This window comes from Dipodomys spectabilis, unplaced genomic scaffold, assembly GCF_019054845.1.
Source record: "Dipodomys spectabilis isolate Male_0828 unplaced genomic scaffold, ASM1905484v1 ptg000002l, whole genome shotgun sequence".
NCBI lineage: Eukaryota > Metazoa > Chordata > Mammalia > Rodentia > Heteromyidae > Dipodomys > Dipodomys spectabilis.
This window is the reverse complement of record NW_024870679.1, coordinates 40,456,131-40,473,087: the sequence shown is the minus strand read 5'-3', so window position 1 is coordinate 40,473,087 and position 16,957 is coordinate 40,456,131. Positions and strand designations below refer to the sequence as shown.

The window sequence follows — 16,957 nt, the reverse complement described above, 5'->3', positions numbered from 1 at the left end:
TGCCACCTGCCTCCATCCCTGCCCTCTCCCATCCACAGGATGCTTAGGCTTAGGCTGAGGCAGGGCTGGGTGGAGGTCACATGGCCCACAGGGCAGAGCCGGGACCCTCAGCCTCCAGACCAGGTGGACCTGGTCCCAGCCCCTCCCTTCTCCACCCCTTGAAGCTTCCTCAAAGGCCCTGGTAGAAAATTCCAACCTCACCCCAGCCCCATGGCCTCTGAGCAGGTTTTTTCCAGCATCCTGGGGCCCCAGCCGTGGAGGGGGTGTCCAGGGCCTCCCTGAGCCCTTCCTCAGGGTTCCCCGCCCATGTCGGCCTTGTCCCAAGGCCACTGGCAAGCTTCATCCCTGGGGACTGGTGGGCGGGCCAGGGGAGCGGGCTCAGGACGTCCTAGCAAACAGGAAAGGAGACAAAAGCGCTGGCTTGTGCTTGTGGGGTGCCTGCATTCCTTTCAGGTGATGCCCACGGGGCCACAGCTGGCTAGGGACTCCCGGCCATGATTCACTACACCTGTCTTTCCTGCCTGCGGGAAGCGGGGCAAGATGCAGGATTGCATGGGGTGACCCACCCTCATCCCTCACCCCTGCACACACACACACACACACACACACACACACACACACACACACACAGACACACAGCGCCCCTCTGGGAAAGAGAACGGCGCCCCTTGGCAACCCCCCATTGTAGGCCCAGCTTCCCACCAATGAATCGGATCCCATCGCTGCCCTTGTGAGCGCCCAGCACGGACACGCAGATGACGCCGCGTCATTGCGGCAGGGGCGGCAGGGGGGTTTGGGGAGCGTGGGTTTTCTGCAGAGGGCCTGGCGAAGGGCGCAGGGATAAGGGAGCTCTACAGCGGCTTTGAAGTGGGAGTGGGTGGCTCGCGGGGCTGGCTGGGAGGACATCTGATGGGAGAGCGGCGTGTGTAGCGGAGAGCCTGGTGGTGTGAGGGTGGTGTGTGGAGGGGAGTGTGCGCACGCGCGCACCTGGCCCCTGGAGGAAGCAAGGACCCCGGCTGCCCCTGCCAGGTTGCCGGGAGGCCCCAGCCCCTGGGGCGGAGCTCCCCGGCCTGCGGGTCGCTGGGCCGGCTCTGCTGATTGGGGGGCGCTCCCGACCCCCCTGCGGGTCGCTGGGCCGGCTCTGCTGATTGGGGGGCGCTCCCGACCCCCCCCCCCCCCCCCCCCCCCGGCAGCGCTGCTGACTCAGCGTCTGGGGTGGTTCCCACGGCCTGGGGGCCAAAGGCCATGCCATCCCTGCCCCCACCCCCACCCCAGGTTCTGGGGTCCTGACAGGACAGAAAGGAGGCCAAGATTCCCAGTCCCCCTATCCCTGACAAACAGCTGAGGAAGTCCCTCCTGTCGTCTAGCCGCAAGTCACCCCGATCAGCCCTGGAAAGTTGAAGAAACTGCAGTTCTTATCCGTATTTTGCTTTTATTTTAAAACAGTGGAAAAAAAATAAATATCTTGAAGAATAAGAACACAGGAGAGGGGGCGGGGTAGGCGTTTGGGGGCGTCCCGGCTCCCGTGTTCTTGGGCTGGGGTACGGAGGTCTGGGGCTCCGCCGGCCTCTCCTGCCCGCGGCTCCCAGGCCGGGCGCAGCGTCAGCGGATCCGGGCAGGGATTAGAGCGCGGCGCCCGCCGGCGGCGGCCGGCCCCCCAGGCCCCCAGGCCGCTCCCGAGGGCGCCCGCCGCCGTCCTCCCCAGGGGCGGGGGCCGGCCTGGCCTCGTGCCCGCGGCCTCAGCGGTGCCCCAGGTCCTCCATGCCCACGCGGCCCCACACGCCCAGCACGAAGCTCTCGATGTCGCACTCGTTGGCGCCGCGCAGGATGCGGAAGCGGCCCCCCTCGCCCCAGGACGGGCCCCAGGAGTTGGCTGCCGTCTGGGAAGGAATGAAGAGGGTCAGTGGGGGGGGGGGAGGAAGAAGAGGGCGGGGGGGGGCCGAGCATGCCGGGGTGCGGCTCACCCAGTATTTCAGCGTCGCTCCGTTAGGCAGCCTCTCCTCTCCCCACCTGCGGGCAGAGGTGGAGGGGAAGGGCGCTCAGCGCACCTGCGCCCAGGGACCCTGTGGTTCCCCATGCTTTTTGGAAATTCGGTGCGTGGGCCCTAGGACCCTGAGAGTCTCTGTCCCTGTTTGTATTTTGCAAGTGCTGGGGCTTGAACTCAGAGGCCTGGGTGCTGTCCCTGAGCTTTTTCACTCAAGGCTGGCACTGTATCACTTGAGCCACGACTCCATGTTTGGTTTTTGCTAGTTTATTGGAGCCAAGAGCCTCCCAGTCTGTTCCTTTCCAGCCAGCCTCAGTCTCCATACCTCTTGGTCTGTTTGCCCAAGACAACATGGGGGTGGGGAGTCAGGGGGAAAGCACCAAGGATCTTACATCCTAGGACTAGTTCTGTGGGACCTCCCACATCTTCTGGCCCTCCTTCCCTTGGGGAGTAGAGAAGCAAAAGAAAGACCTAAAAGAATGTGGGTATCTTTGCAGTGGTTCACTCTGAACTCACACAGCAAAGCACATTACTTAGGGCTAGGTTCTGTGACTCATGCCTACACTCCTCACTACTCAGGAGACTGAAACCTTGAGGATTAAAGTTCGAAGCCAGTCCTGGCAGGAAAGTATGTATAAGACTCTTTGCTCCAGTTAACGATCAGTAAACCAGAAGTAAAGCTGTGGCTCAATCCTTGAGCAAAAGTGCTAAGCATCAGTGCCCAGACTCCAAGTTCAAGCCCTACTGCCAGCACAAAAACAAAAATAAAGCAAGAAGGACATTGCATTGGCTAGACATTTCACTGACTGCTGAAATCAGAGGGGCCAACCGAGGGCTGGAGAGCAACCTGCCCAGATGGCTCCAGAAGTTGCAAGACTTGGGACTGGGTGCAGAGAGGGGGAGGCTGAGCAGCTTCGCACCTCATCTATATTTTTTCCATGGGTTAAGGACAGAATTGTTCTTAGAAGCCCTTTGGAGGCTCTTCACCCTCAGTGTGGTCCAGGACTAGCCCTTCTTTCTTTCTTTTTGTTGGTTGTGGGGCTTGAACTCAGGGCCTGGGCGCTGTCCCTGAGCTCTTTCACTCAAGGCTAGCAATCTAGCCACCTTGAGCCAGAGTGCCACTTCTGGTGGTTAATTGGAAATAGGAGTCTCACAGACTTCCCTGCATGGGCTGGCTTCAAACTGTGATCCTCAGATCTCAGCCTCCTGATTACCTAGGACTACAGGCAGGGGCCACCAGTACCTGGCTCCCTTCCTCTATCTAAACTAATGTTTGCTCCTTTGGAAACAAGACTGGCAAACCTGACTTTGCATGAACGGTAAGGATTGAGAACAGGCTCCAGAGCCTCCCCCATTCCCCAGTGGGTGCCCCACGGCACCCAGTCACCAATGCCCACAAGCCCCTCACCCTGTTATCTTGACAGAGTGGGTCCCGTGTCGGCGGTACTGCTCCGGCCTCCCCAGGCTCACTGGCGTGTGGCTGTAAATGCCACCCTGGTACAGGAAGAAGTCCTCGTGGACCTCCATGAGTGCTGTGGGGAAAGGTTGAGGCGGGGCTGCTCAGTCTATTAGTCACACATCAAGACTGCACCCTGATGCGAGACTAAATGCCCCCTCTTGGTTGTGTGTGTGTGTGTGCGTGTGTGTGTGTGTGTGTGTGTGTGTGTGTGCGCGTGTGTGCGCACGTGCTCACGCCAGACCTGGGGCTTGAACTCAGTGTTTTCACTCAAGGCTGGCATTCCACCATGAGCCACAGCTCCACTTCTGGCTTTTTGCTGGTTAATTAGAGAGAGACTCTCACAGACTTTCCTGTCTGGATTGTCTTCCTACTGTGATCTTCATCTGGGCCTCCTGAGTAGCTAGGATTACAGCCACTGTTTTTTGGATCTAGGGGCTTCTTGCAGGGAGGGAACATAAATCCCCCCTCCCAGTCCCACTAGACTTTCCATCAGTGCTGTTCAGACCACCTGGGTCACTATGCCCAGCCATGAGCCTACGGGACGTTTACCTTGGACAGGACCATTCTCCATCAATTCCTTCATGATCTCCGTCTCCTGGAGGGAGGAAGGACATGGTAAGGTTTCATTCAGCCTTTGACCAAACCTCTTCCTCCAACTCCTGCCTCTGCCCCTTCCTGTGTGTCTGTGTGTGTGGACTTACATCAGAGCCTAGACGGTAGGCAGGAGTGACCTGGTAGATGTCATTGGCATCAACCTGGCTATTGGGACAGTGGGCCGTGGCCTGGCGCTTGCCTCGCCCCGTTGCCCGGCTGTGCATCATACAGCGGGGTGTGGGCCCAGCCTCATCCTGGTCACGGCCGGAGAATGGATAGCAGTTGTCAGACACCACCCTGGAGAGGCAGCAGGAGGGAGCGAGGACAGTGATGTTGGGATCACACAGGAGTGCTGTCCACAGGGGGGGCTTTGCCCACCTCTCCCACCCACACCCTCTGCTGCATACCCTCGACGCCGCAGGAACCACCAGGCACCATCGAGATGCCCACCTCGGCAGCCCTGCTGGTGGTGGGTGTTACAAGACAACAGGTTCTGAGGTGACAGGACAGGTGTCATGTGTCCCATGGAATGGATGGACACTCGATCAGACGCCACAGCTAGCAGGGAAAGCAGAGGGGCTGTCAGGAGCCAGGCCTTGGCCCTCCTCCCAGGTGCCATCCCCTGGCCGTGCACACACCTGCTGTGGAGAAAGCCCAGGAGCCTGCACAGTTGCCCTGGTCCAGAGGCTCATGGATCAGGTGAGGCCACTTTTTGGAAGACTCGAAAGCTGTGGGCAGCACTTCCTCTGGCTTTAGCACCGTCTGCAAAATGAAGGTGGTGTCATATGCCCCCTGCCCTGGCCTGGCTGCCCCTCCACAGCCCAGCATGAGAGAGCACCGAGAGTACAAGACTTGTGGTAGTTGGATCTGGAGGAGCCCTGCTGCTGTGGGATTCCTGCTACCTTGGAGTTGAATGGGAGAACCAAGCACCTTTCGCTGGCTCCCCTGGATCAGTTAGGGTGACGAGTCCTAGTTTACAGATGGGGAACCTAAAGTCAAGAGCAGCAAAGTGGCCAGGCCAGGGTCATCGCTTTCCACTCTCAACTCCCGTCTCATTCCTCTGCACCTTCTAACCTGCCACACCCTCCTTCCTGCCAGGGCCTTGGCCTCTAGGCCCTAGACTTGGGCAGGGGAGGGAAGGAGTGATCTCGTGATCAGGCGGGCTGCCAAGACAAACAGCAGGAGGCAGAAAATAGGCAAAGGCTCAGGGAAGTCAGGGCTGGACCTGGTCACCCAGCCTGGGGCTAAAGTCCCTACATAGAGAAGAATGGCCCGTGGCCCTCCTTACCTCTCCCTGCCTACCATCGATGGGCAGATCCTCCAGCCTGTACCCCACCCCTGTAAAGCAGCACAAAGCTCTCCTTCCTCACTCTTGAACTATTTGGGTCTGATTCCCATTTATGTCCCTAGAGGGTCCCGTGAGCGGGGTGGGGGGAACCCCCTGCTCCCTAGGGGTTCCGCTGAGTCTGCATTTGTTCCAAGAATTGCCGTTCTCTGGCCAAGCTGGAAGAGCATGTCCCTTTTTTCCTAAAATACCAAGGTGACCTCCTAGTCCTTTGGGCTCTGACCCAACTGTACTGAGGCCAATAGCATTTTTTCCCAGGCTGAGGAGGTGGGGAGTCGGGGAGGACTTCAGCCTGGATTACATGACTTAGAATCTGAGCCTAGCACGGCCAGTACAGCAACAAAGGCCCAGAGAGGGGTGTGACCTGCCCAGGGAAACACAGCCTTTGAAGAGGAGGTCAGTACAGGCCCTGGGTGGACTTACATAAATCTCATTCATGTTCATGACAGATGAAGATGGGCGGATGGTGCCCAGGCGGTAGCGAATGCCCTCATCCAGAGTCATGCCCCAGAAGGCACTGTGGTTCCCAGCCTGCCACCTGGAGGAGAAGCCATGAGGAGAAGTCACAGATCTGCCAAGATCGGGGCCCCTTGAGCTATGTCCAGGCGAGACTCACCGTGGCCAAGTGCAGACAAATAACATTCCAAATAAATCTATATCTGCACGGCAAGGCATACATCTCAGGTGTGGCTTTGCGCGTGCGCTCCTGTGCCTGCTGGGGCTGCATCCCACACCTCTTACCCGTAGTTGCCCTGATTGATGGCGTTGATCATGTCTGGGTCCACTAGGCATGGTTCTTGGTCACAGTCCCACTCTCCTTTCTCCTGGCAGGTGCTGGGAGAAAAGAAAGGGAAGGGAGAGTGGGGGTGGGGCCCTTCATAAGGGGGAAGCTTCAGAGGGTAACAGGAGCCTAGGATTCTGTACGGCCAACTCAGAACTCCTCAGTGACTCTGCCCAGCCTGGTGGCATTCAACATCCACTCAAGCTCACCATTCTTGTTTGTCTCTGTCACTCAGGTCTCTGCCTAAACTCCACAGTCAGAGATATTGCTGCTATTCAAAATCACCAGTGGGGAGTCTAACAAGTCAGATTTAGCACACCTCAAGTCAAATTCTGGTCTGCCTTACTTGTTTTATTTTTTAAAATGTAAAATGGCAACACTGGAAGTTTGGGCCAAACCTGGGAGTCAGCCCTGCCTCTCTTCCACATACTGATCCAACCATAAGGCAAGTCTTGTTGGGACTACCTTAGAAACACACCAATAAAATTGGGTGTAGTGGTTCATGCCTGTAGTCTTAGCTGTTCAGAAGACAGAGATCAGGAGGATTGAGGTTTGAGGCCAGCAAGGGCAAAAGTTAGCAAGACTGCCATCTGCACCAATAAGAGCTAGGTATGATGGCCCTCCTAGAATGCCAGTTACACAGGAAACATACGCAGGTGAATTGTGGTCCAGGCTGGAGATCCAATTTGAAAAATTACTTGAGTAAAAAGTAGTAGAGTAAGGGCTGGGAAGGTGGCTCAGTGGTAGAGCACTTGCCTTGCATGCCTGAGGCCCTGGGTTCGATTCCTCAGCACCACATAAGCAAAAAGAAAAAAGCTGGAAGTGGCGCTGTGGCTCAAGTGGTAGAGTGCTCGCCTTGGGCTGGAGAGCTGAGGGACAGCGCCCAGGCCCAGAGTTCAGGCCCCACGACCGGATCCAAAAAAAAAAAAAGTAGTAGAGTAAGCATGAGGCCTTGAGTACCACCAGAAAAACAAAACAAAAGAAAACCACACACACACACACACACACACACACACACACCACACACACACACACACACACACACACACCCATACCCAGAATTCAAACCATCTCTAACTATCTCCTGCGCAACCAGGGTCCCCTTTCACCTGGAGTATTGCTGCCATCCTTACATTGTTCCAGCATCTGCCCTGCGTCATGCCATGCCCCCCTCCAGCGTACTTTTAACACAGTTGCCATAGTGATCCTGCTTAGCCTAAGTCATGTCATGTCATTGCTCTATCTCAAACCCTCCACTGGCGTCACCTCACAGAATAAGAGCCAAAGTCCTTGACGGTGACAACAATGGGCCCTGCACAGTTTGTCCTTCTGCTGTCTATGACCTGTTCCTTCTGCTAGCCCTGGATCCTGAGGGGAGGCTGGAGGCTGCCCCAGCCTCTGAGCTGAGCTACTCTTCCTCCCAAATTCCCATGGCTCACTCTGTTCTTCCAAATCTTCATTCAAATGCCACTTTCTCAGGGACACGTCCTCTGGATTCGATCTTTTTGTTATTGTGCTTGTGCTTGAACTCAGGGCCTAGGTGCTTAATCACTCCATGCTGGCACTTTACCACTTGAGCCACAATCTCACTTCTGGCTTTTTGCTGGTTAGAGACAAAAGTCTCATAGACATTCCTGTCCTGACTGGCTTTGAACCTCAATCCTCAGATCTCAGGAGCTAGGATTACAAATGTGAGCCACCAGTGCCTGGCTCTCTGGCCACTATCTTCAAATTCAGCCTCCTCCTACTTTCTGCCTCCCTCTTTCCTGTCTTCACTGCCTGACATCTGACAGTGATGCACATTGATTTCCTCATAGATTCTAACATCCTGAGGGCAGGTGTTGCTTAGTATCTTCAGTACCTAGGTAAACAAAGCCTAGCACCCAATAAATATTAGTTGAGTGAACTGCATGACTGAGACAGTAGAGTACAGTGTGTGTAGGAAGACAGATTCTGGAGTTCAAGTCCCATCCCAGACAACGAGTCAGGTGACCAGTTGTTGATATTCCCTTCCATGGCTTGAGGGGAGAACATACTGAGCTTGCTTCAATGACAGGCTTGTGAAGGACTTAGTACAGAGGCTGGCCCACGTGAGTGCACTTAGAACAGGGCCTGGCCCACATGGGCACTCAGAATTGTTCTCTATTATTAATGTTCTCACTCGCAGGAACCCCAGCCCCCCTTTTCCTGAGCTGTAGACTCATGGCTGACCTCCAACACCTCTGGATGGTGTAATGGCATCCAAGACTTAAAATAACTACCAGCCTTCTTCAGTTGCTACTCCCAGGGTTTTCAGAACCAGGCATCCAGCTGTTCAGATCGATGCCTGGGTGTCCTGTGGTGTCTCCCATACGTCCCCATCAGCCCGATTCCGGAGATGACACCTCCCACACCCATCTGCCTGTCACTCTTCTATTGCATCCACACCACTCTGGTCCCGTGTCACCTCTCACCTGGACCAGGACTTTCCTGACCAGGTCTTCTGCCTTTCTAAAGTCCATTCATCTCTACTCCACCATCCATTTCACATCTGCCAGGAAGCCCCAGGTGAGCCAGACCCAGCATCTATCCTTAGACTACAGACAGTCAGAACAAAACCTTCCTCACACCAGGCACCAGGGGCTCACACCTGTAATCCTAGCTACTCAGGGAACTGCGATCTGAGAGTCACAATTCAAAGCCAGTCTGGGTAAAGTCTCTGAGACTCTTTTCTACAATTAATCAGCAAAAAGCTGGAAGTGTGTGGCTCAAGTAGTAGAACATCTACCTTGAATGAGAAAGCTAAGTGAAAGCCCAAGGCACTGAGTTCAAGCCCCAGTACTAGCATAGAAATAAATTAAATATGAAGAAATAAACAATCAAGAATCTCCACTGTGTCTGTAGGACCCCAGGAACTGACAGCACCTCCTCAGACCTGTCTTTCTCCCAGCTCTGACTGAGATGACCCTGTCTACCTCCTGGCATCCCTGCCTGGCGGGGCTGCTTTGAGATATCCATCTCTTGGGTATCTCATCAGTATATCTCCCTGAAAATGCATTCCCCCTCTAACTTGGGTCTCTACTATGCTTTCTCCTCCATAACTCCTACAGATGTGGGGTCTGTGTGTGTGTGTGTGTGTGTGTGTGTGTGTGTGTGTGTTTCCATATCCTCCACCAGACCAGGAGTTTCTGCAGCTGAAGGACTGTGTTTGCTGAGTTTGGCTTCCTCTAAGTCTAGCACTGAGCCTGTGAAAAGCTGATCTTTAGTAACTGGATGTCAACTGAAGGGTTGAATTCTGTGCATTCTAGGAGCTTTTTACAAGCTCATAACTCTGCTATTACAAGATGCTAAACTGCCTCCTTGCAGGCCAGCCCCAGGCACCCGCCTCCAGTATAGCCTTATAAGGAGCACTCAGTGGGTACTGAGCCCCAGTAAAGCTGATTCTCCAGCCCAGGAGCCAGCCAGAGAGTAGTGCCCAGGGAGGGCTGGAGGAGGCTGTGGGGACTGAGGGGTGCACTGTCCCTCTTTCCCTTCCCCATACCCAGCTACTAGGCTGGACCTTCTGATGCCTTCCCAGGATCCTCAGCCACCAGGAGCCAGCCAGAGGGGCAGGCAGAGTAGAGGTCCACCAGTGTTCTCCTGTCCCCACTGCCTGTGTCCCCGGGCTGCCCAAACAGGTCCAGACAGGGCTGGTAGCAGCAGGTCCCAGCATTCCGGAGGGGCCTGAGAGAGAGTTAACCCTTCACAGCCACAGGTTCAGGAGAACCCTGAAGCCCTGCACTTGTGATCTCCCGCTGAGACACACACCCACACACGCACACACGCACACACGCTCCTACTCTCACGGTGACCCAGGCATCCTCATCCCGTGAGGCAATGGAAACAACTTGTGCGCAATGCATTCCAAAAAGTTTCCTTCTCCCCTGGGGCCTCCCAGGCCCCGGCAGGGTGACGGGGGGTGTGTGGAGGGGGGTGTGGAGTGGGTGCAGGGACCCTATTATTTCCAGTAAGGCCTCAGGCTTCCTACCCAACCCTGCCCCACTTCCCATCTGCTTACGGGGCACCTATGACCCCTTCTTCCTTCTGCCAGGAATGGGGGGGGGGGGAGCAGGAAGGGAGGAAGGTCACATTCCAGGGAAGGCCCTGCCTCAGGCCTGCCTGCAGGCCAGCGGCCATCCCTGACCCTCATCTGTCCCAGGGCAGCGGATGCTGTACTCATAGCTTTCCTTCCTGGCGTCCCCTTCTTGGACTCTCCTGTGACAGCCAGGAGAGTGGGGAGGGGCTGTGGCCCAGCCCCAGCCAGGATTCCCAGCTCAGAGGTGGCTCCTGGCCAGGCAGCCATGGCTGGCCACTCTCAGGAATGTTTCTAGAATGCTTCCATATGAGGAAGCATGATCGGTGTAAAAATCCACACACGCGCGTGCCCTCCCTGCACACTCAGAAAAGGAAAAGGACTCGACCCCAGGAAAAGGATGGCAAGGGTAGGATGTGAAGCAAGTCTGTTGACCACAGAGGCCACAGGCCCCACTCACTCACCAGCGATTACAGTTGTCCCAGTAGGTCCCGAGGACTGGGTAGATGCGGCCCCCATGCAGACACCCTGGTGGGAAGAAGAGGAGGGGTGATGGGGACCCAGCCAGGAATGGTCATCTTGATCACACACACGCACGTGTGTGCACACACACACACACTCACTCCAATCCCAGCCTTGAGGAAACCCAAAGCCAAACTATAGCTGAAGATATTTCCTGCTGAGTTCCATACGAACAGCTACATGGGAAGTTACTCAATGACGCTAACTTGGATGACTCTTGCTTTACCTGGATGCCAGCCACACATTCCTGAGATCCTTGGCAATTTAAATGACTTCAGGCTTGGAGTAGAGGGGGCCTGGGAAAACTGAGGCCCAGAGAAGGTAAGTAACCACTTTGAGATAACATAGCATTTGTGGATAAGCAACTCCGGAATGGGTTCTCCTCATGCAAAGCCCCATGGAACTGTGGGGAGGAATGCAATGATTCTCCTATGGGTTGGGGGGGGGGGGGGCAAATGCATGGCAAATACATGGCAAAAAGGGTGGAGGCTGAAGGTAGAGTAGATCTGACCTTCTGTCAGCTATGACCTGTCTCAGTTACAAGATTTTGAGCAAAGGCAGAAGAATGGTAAGATGACCCTGGCCTACCTCCCTACATGCCCTATCAGCCCAAGGTTGAGTCAGCAGGCAGGGCCAGCACCCTCCACGTCCTTCCGGAATAGAGACAGGACTGGGAGAAAGGGTGGAAGGCTGGCTGCCATGTCCCTGGCCCAACTGAGAATTCCAGCTAAGGACCTTTGCTCAGTTTTGCTGCAGAGTGGAGCTAGGAGAGACTTCCTAGATGGTTATGCTCTCTCCCAGAGTGTGCAAAGCCTCCTCAGCCCTGCTGAGCCTGGGCCTGGCAGGGTGATCCACTCCCCTGGCTGTCTTGGCACCCACCTTGGATAGGAGGGAAAGGGGGCGGCACCCCCAGGCAGAAGTCCCAGAAGTCCGGGCAGCAGTCGGACACAGTGCGGTTGCAGAAGAGGTCACAGTAGCAGGTGGCACCCAGGTAGGGCAGGGCGCAGTCATCCACGCGGCCTCTGCAGCACATGTCCTGATGCTGGCAGTACCGGCCGCTGGCGTCCCGGATGCCCCGCAGATGCAGACCTGGCGCCAGTTCTCTGCGCCAGCGACTCCGCCTCGCACCTGGGGCCATCTGGCCAGCCAGCAGCAGCAGCAGCAACAGCCCCAGTGGACAGCCCCGCATGGTGTCTCCTGGGCCTGGGAAGGGCCAGAGGTCAGAAGTAGTGAGCACCAGAGATCTCCCTGCATGCATCCTGGGACTGGTAGGCCAAGGAGGTCTAGAGGGTTGGGGGGGGGGGGGTGATGATATCCCAGCCCCCAAGCAGGACACAACACAGGGGCTGCAATCTGTGTGTCCTGGCTTCCAGGAGTTGGGCAAATAAAAAGCCTCTGCCTGGCCAGTATAGGGAGCTCTGAAGACAAGGAAAGGGGTGGGTGTGGGGGTATTGGCATTCTTGGGTCCCCCCCTACCCAGCACCCATCCCTCTGACACCCCTGACCTTAGTCCTTGATTTTGCAGTCACTCCTGACCAGTCCTCCTGTCCTCTTCTGCCCTCTCCATGTCCCATGTCCCTCTGACCCTGTCCCATGTCCCTCTGACCCTGTCTACTGTCTGTCTGTCTGTCTGTCTGTCTGTCTCTCTCTCTCTCTCTGCTGTTGGTCCCAGTTTCTCTGTCTGGCCCCTGTCCCGCTCTGCTTCTTCTCTGTCTACACCCTATGCCCTCTGAGCAGGGCGTCCCTACCTGGTGAGGGGTGTGGGCTGGACCCCGGCTGCCCTGCGCCTCCGCCTCCTGGCTCTGCGACCGATCTCTGACACCAAGTCCAGGGAAGGGGTGGGACGGTTTATGTACCGCCCCGTCCTGCCCCGCAGCTGCTGCCGCTGCCCCTGCCCCGCCCCCTGGCTGGCCGGAGGAGGGGCCACCCCTGGCTGGCCGGAGGAGGGGACGCCGATCACCTGGAGTAAGTTGCTCTGGAGTTCAGAGCTGGGACTGGCTGGCTGGCTGGGATGGGCAGGATGAGGAGGGGCAGGTGTTTGTCCTCCTTAAGTCTCTAGTCAGTGGAATCTTTTCCTTAGCGGGCAGAACTGCCACTCAAGCATAAAGAGTTGAGGTCTGAAACTAGAAAGGACTTTCCAATGGGCTGGAAAACTCTCCTAGAGAACCAGAGATGGGGCAGCTGGGCTCTGAGTGTTGGACATGCTAGGGAGTGGTCAGCTCCCCTCTAACCCCTCTGAGGGACAAACAGTATCCACACCCTTTGTCCAGTGATAGGCTGGAACGATCGGAATTCTAGGGAGGATTCAAGGATTCAGGAACCTGCAGACCTTTGCTCCAGAGAACGCATCTCCAGGAAGAGCGGGTGTGTGGCAGCTGTCTGCACTAGGGCCCCTTGTGGGGTCTGCCCTCCTTGGTCCTGGGAATCCTGTGCCCACACAGCCCCCTCTGCCAAGCTCAAGGACACCCTCCTTGGCACCTGCCCCTTTGTCAGGGCCCTGCCCGCTGCCACCCCCTGCAAAGCTCCCTATCCTGCCTCAGACCTAACTAACCTTCCTTTCACCCTGGCGTCCTGGGCCCTGAACAATGGGGCTTCTGTCCCTCGGGGCACCGCCCTCCCTCACCTTGTGGCGCAATCTCCTCTCTTCCTACAAGCTTGGGCCTGAGCCAGAGGGTTCTCCCAGCCAGGAGAGGAAGAGACCACACCTGCAAGCCCCTAGCCCCAGCCTACTCCTCACCTGCCACAGTGCTACCCCAGAGGACACGCCAACCTCCCTGCAGCCTCCCCTGGCCTGGGCCCTGGGCCCTGGCCCCTGGCTGAGGGAGAGGCCAGGACAACAGGCACTTGTATCTGGGCTACCCCCTGCCATGGGGTATTAGGGGTGAGTGGCAGGCAGGGAGGAGGTAGGGTGGTGTTCCTTCTCTGGGATGGGGGATAACGTCTGGGGCCCAGCAAAGACATTCACACACCCCAGAGCTGCTTGTCTTCTCCCTCAGGGCAAAGACTAGAAGAGAAACTGAGGCTGGGAAGATCAGATGAGCCTGAACACACAGAAGGCAGGCTTCCTCCCCGCTACCAATGCTCTCTTCTCTTCCCACCCCCCACCTGCGGACGCCCTAGTCGCCCAAGACAGGTCTCAACGCCATCCTGGTTGGAAAGTCCCTTTTCCAATCTAGCCTCCAATTCATCTCCTTGCAAGGTGGGTCCCTTGGAATGGGCCAATGTCCTGTCCTTCAGCTAGGAGGCTGCCTTCAGCAGAACGAATGCTCCCCAAAATGCCTGCCATTATGAATTAGTCTCATGGGGCTGGGTCCCAGCCCAGCCCAACCCAGAGCCGTCCAACCTATGTTTGTCCCAAATCATCCCTTGCGAGTTCCCGCACAAAGCTGTGTGCCCTGTGTGTGCTTACACATACAGAGCTGCATTTATGAAGTGCTTTTGCTTGTCAGACTGTGTCCCTTGGTCGGTGTCTGCTTGACAATCTGTTTGCCTGCCTATTGGCTACCTGTGTGGAGGTCTGTCTGTGTGTCTGGATGCCTTGGCTATCTGCCAGGACTCATCTGTCAGTCTGCTTGTCTACCCACTTACCTGTCTGCATGCCCCATGCCAGTGTGTATGTGTGCCCATGGAGCTGTGTGAGTGTCGTGTTTGTGTTGGTCCCGGGTCTATCTGGAAGTCAGTGTATCATTAATGGGTCTGGGTGTGTGCTGTGATGTGTCTGGGGGTGTGTCTGGAGGGTTGTTCCTGTCTCTCTTCTCCTGTCTGTGTGTCTGTGCTGGTGTCTGCTTGTGCATGTCTGGGGGTTTGGTTGTCTGGCTGTCTCTCTCTGTCTTTCTGTCTGTCTGACTGTGCATAGGAGGCAGGAACCACCCCCATCATCGCAGAGCTTGGAGCTGAGCCCATCTCTGTGGAATCTCGTGACTCACTCGTTTCCTTGGACAAGAAGAAGAGGAAAAGGGCAGGGTGTAGTGGGTGCCGGACACCCCACTTTCCATTTCCATGCCTTCCTCCACCCAGCTCACCCTGTGACTCATTCTCTGTCCTGTTCTTGCCCGGCATGGGGCCCTGTCCAAGGCCTGGGAGAGAGAGCAGACAAGGCCTGGCAAGCGAGGCCAGAGCCCTCTTGCTTTCCCAGGAAGCCAGCAAGTCTCGGACAGGGGCTTCCCTTAGGTGGAGCCTTGGGCAGCCCTGTTCGTTCCAGGCCTCGATATCCATCTGTCCCCACCAGCTCCCCCAGGCCTGCCCCCACTGTCCTCTTTCTGTAAGGGAGGGGAAGGCAGCAAGGAGCAGCAACTTGCCCCAGGACACATAGCAGAGCAGAGCCCCAGCTTTCTTCCCTCCCCTAGAGATCTGGGGCTCCTCCAGGCCTGAAACTCTTCTGACTGCTCTGGGCACCCTGGATGGACTTTCTCTGGGGGGGGGTTAGCAAGGGAGCCATGCTCTGAATTGGCCCCATGACTTAAGGGGTCCAGATGTGCATGGCTCAAACAATGCTCTAGTCAATCTTGGGGACTCTTGTGTCTCTCTGTGGTCAGCTGGACAAGCCCAAAGCTGCAAACAGTGATACTGGGTGATACTGAGCGATACTGTGTGATACTGGGTGATACTGGGTGATACTGTGTGATACTGTGTGGTACTGGGTGATACTGAATGATACTGAATGATACTGGGTAATACTGGGTGATATTTGGTTATACTGAGTGATACTGGATGATAGTGGGTAATATTGGGTGATACGGAGTGATATTGAGTGATACTGATACTGGGTGATACTGAATGATACTATATGATGCTGGGTAATACTGAGTGATACTGGGTGATGCTGAGTGATACTGGGTGATACTGAGTGATACTGGGTAATGCTGAGTGATACTGGGTGATACTGAGTGATACTGGGTGATACTGAGTGATACTGGGTGATACTGGGTGATACTGATACTGAGTGATACTGGGTGATACTGAGTGATACTGGGTGGTACTGGGTGGTACTGAGTGATACTGGGTGATACTGGGTGATACTGAGTGATACTGGGTGATGCTGGGACTGTGACGGAGATCCAGGCTGGCCTGCTGTGACATGCTGGGCTTCCCTGGGCCTTTGGAGTGTATTGGAAGAAGTGGTCCAGAGGCTAAGTGACAGAATGTTGTGTATGCTGGGGCTTGTGGGCCAAGAGATTGGACTGTGCCAGGGCATGCCTACTGTTAGCGTTTGTTTGTTTGTTTGGTTGGTTTTTCATTCATTCAACAAGTTCCTATCGAGCATTCACTATGGGCTGAGATCTGTGCTGGGTGCTGACCGTGAGAAGTTGAACGTGAGAAGTTGAACCAAATTAACACAGACCCTGCTGTTGACAACTTCACAATCTAATGGGAAGACAGACACATAAATGTGTGCATGCACAGAGAGAGAGAGAGAGAGAGAGACAGACAGACAGACAGACAGACAGACAGAGGCGCCAAGGAGTGATTCCAAAATGTGAAGTGCTGTGCAGACAGGTGCAGGGCCTGAGATCCTGGTGCCTGTGGGGCCCCATTGTTCTCGCAGAGGAGGCCGCATCTGAGCTGTGATAATGCAGACACACCTAGAGCTTATGGGATGCCAGATCTGAAGGAGCAAAGGTCCTGAGGCTGGGCATCATGTGGTCTGCTGGGTCCACAGGAAGGCCTGGAGTGTCTGGACTAGAGTGAGGTAGATGGCTGGGGCGCAGGAGGAGCCTGGGAGATGCTGGGTGGGGCGGGTCACCCAGGACACTACACTCCCTGTAGGAGGGAGCTGTAATTGTCTTTTGCCACTGAGAGATTTAAGTATGGGAGTGAAATGATCTGGTTTATGCAGAAGTTGGTTCCAGCTGTTCCACAGAGAACAGACAGTACTACAGGGCAAAAGAGGAGTCACAGAGGCCAAACAGGAGGCTGATGTTGTAACTTAGGCCAGCGGTGCGGAGGATTGAATGACCTAGGGGCATTATGATCCAAAGCAGAGCTGGTGCTGGTGGCTCATGCCTGTAATCTCAGGTGACTGAGATCTGGAGGAGTGTTGTTGAACACTAGCCTGGGCAGAAAAGTCTGAGAGAGTCTATCTCCAAAACAATTAGCAAAAAGCTAGACTGGAGGTATGTCTCAAATAGTAGAGCAATATCCAAGCAAGGAAGCAGAGCATAAGGCCCTGAGTTCAAACCTCCAGTACCAGGTGGAGGAGGAGGAGGAGGAGAGAAAGAAAT

General features: G+C 55.8%; 1 protein-coding gene across 1 annotated transcript; it reads right to left on the bottom strand.

Annotated features, from left to right (window-relative positions):
• Nucleotides 1–1,412: 1,412 nt before the first annotated feature.
• Nucleotides 1,413–12,567, bottom strand: Tinagl1 (tubulointerstitial nephritis antigen like 1). The gene is made up of 12 exons (XM_042682381.1): nt 12,485–12,567; nt 11,616–11,939; nt 10,679–10,742; nt 6,124–6,216; nt 5,806–5,920; nt 4,676–4,799; nt 4,445–4,595; nt 4,145–4,334; nt 3,993–4,038; nt 3,393–3,516; nt 1,965–2,010; nt 1,413–1,880 (listed from the first exon to the last, which is right to left on the bottom strand). The coding sequence occupies exons 2-12, from the start codon at nt 11,923–11,925 to the stop codon at nt 1,740–1,742; spliced, it is 1,404 nt and encodes a 467-aa protein (XP_042538315.1). The 5' UTR covers nt 11,926–11,939; nt 12,485–12,567; the 3' UTR covers nt 1,413–1,739.
• Nucleotides 12,568–16,957: the final 4,390 nt, after the last annotated feature.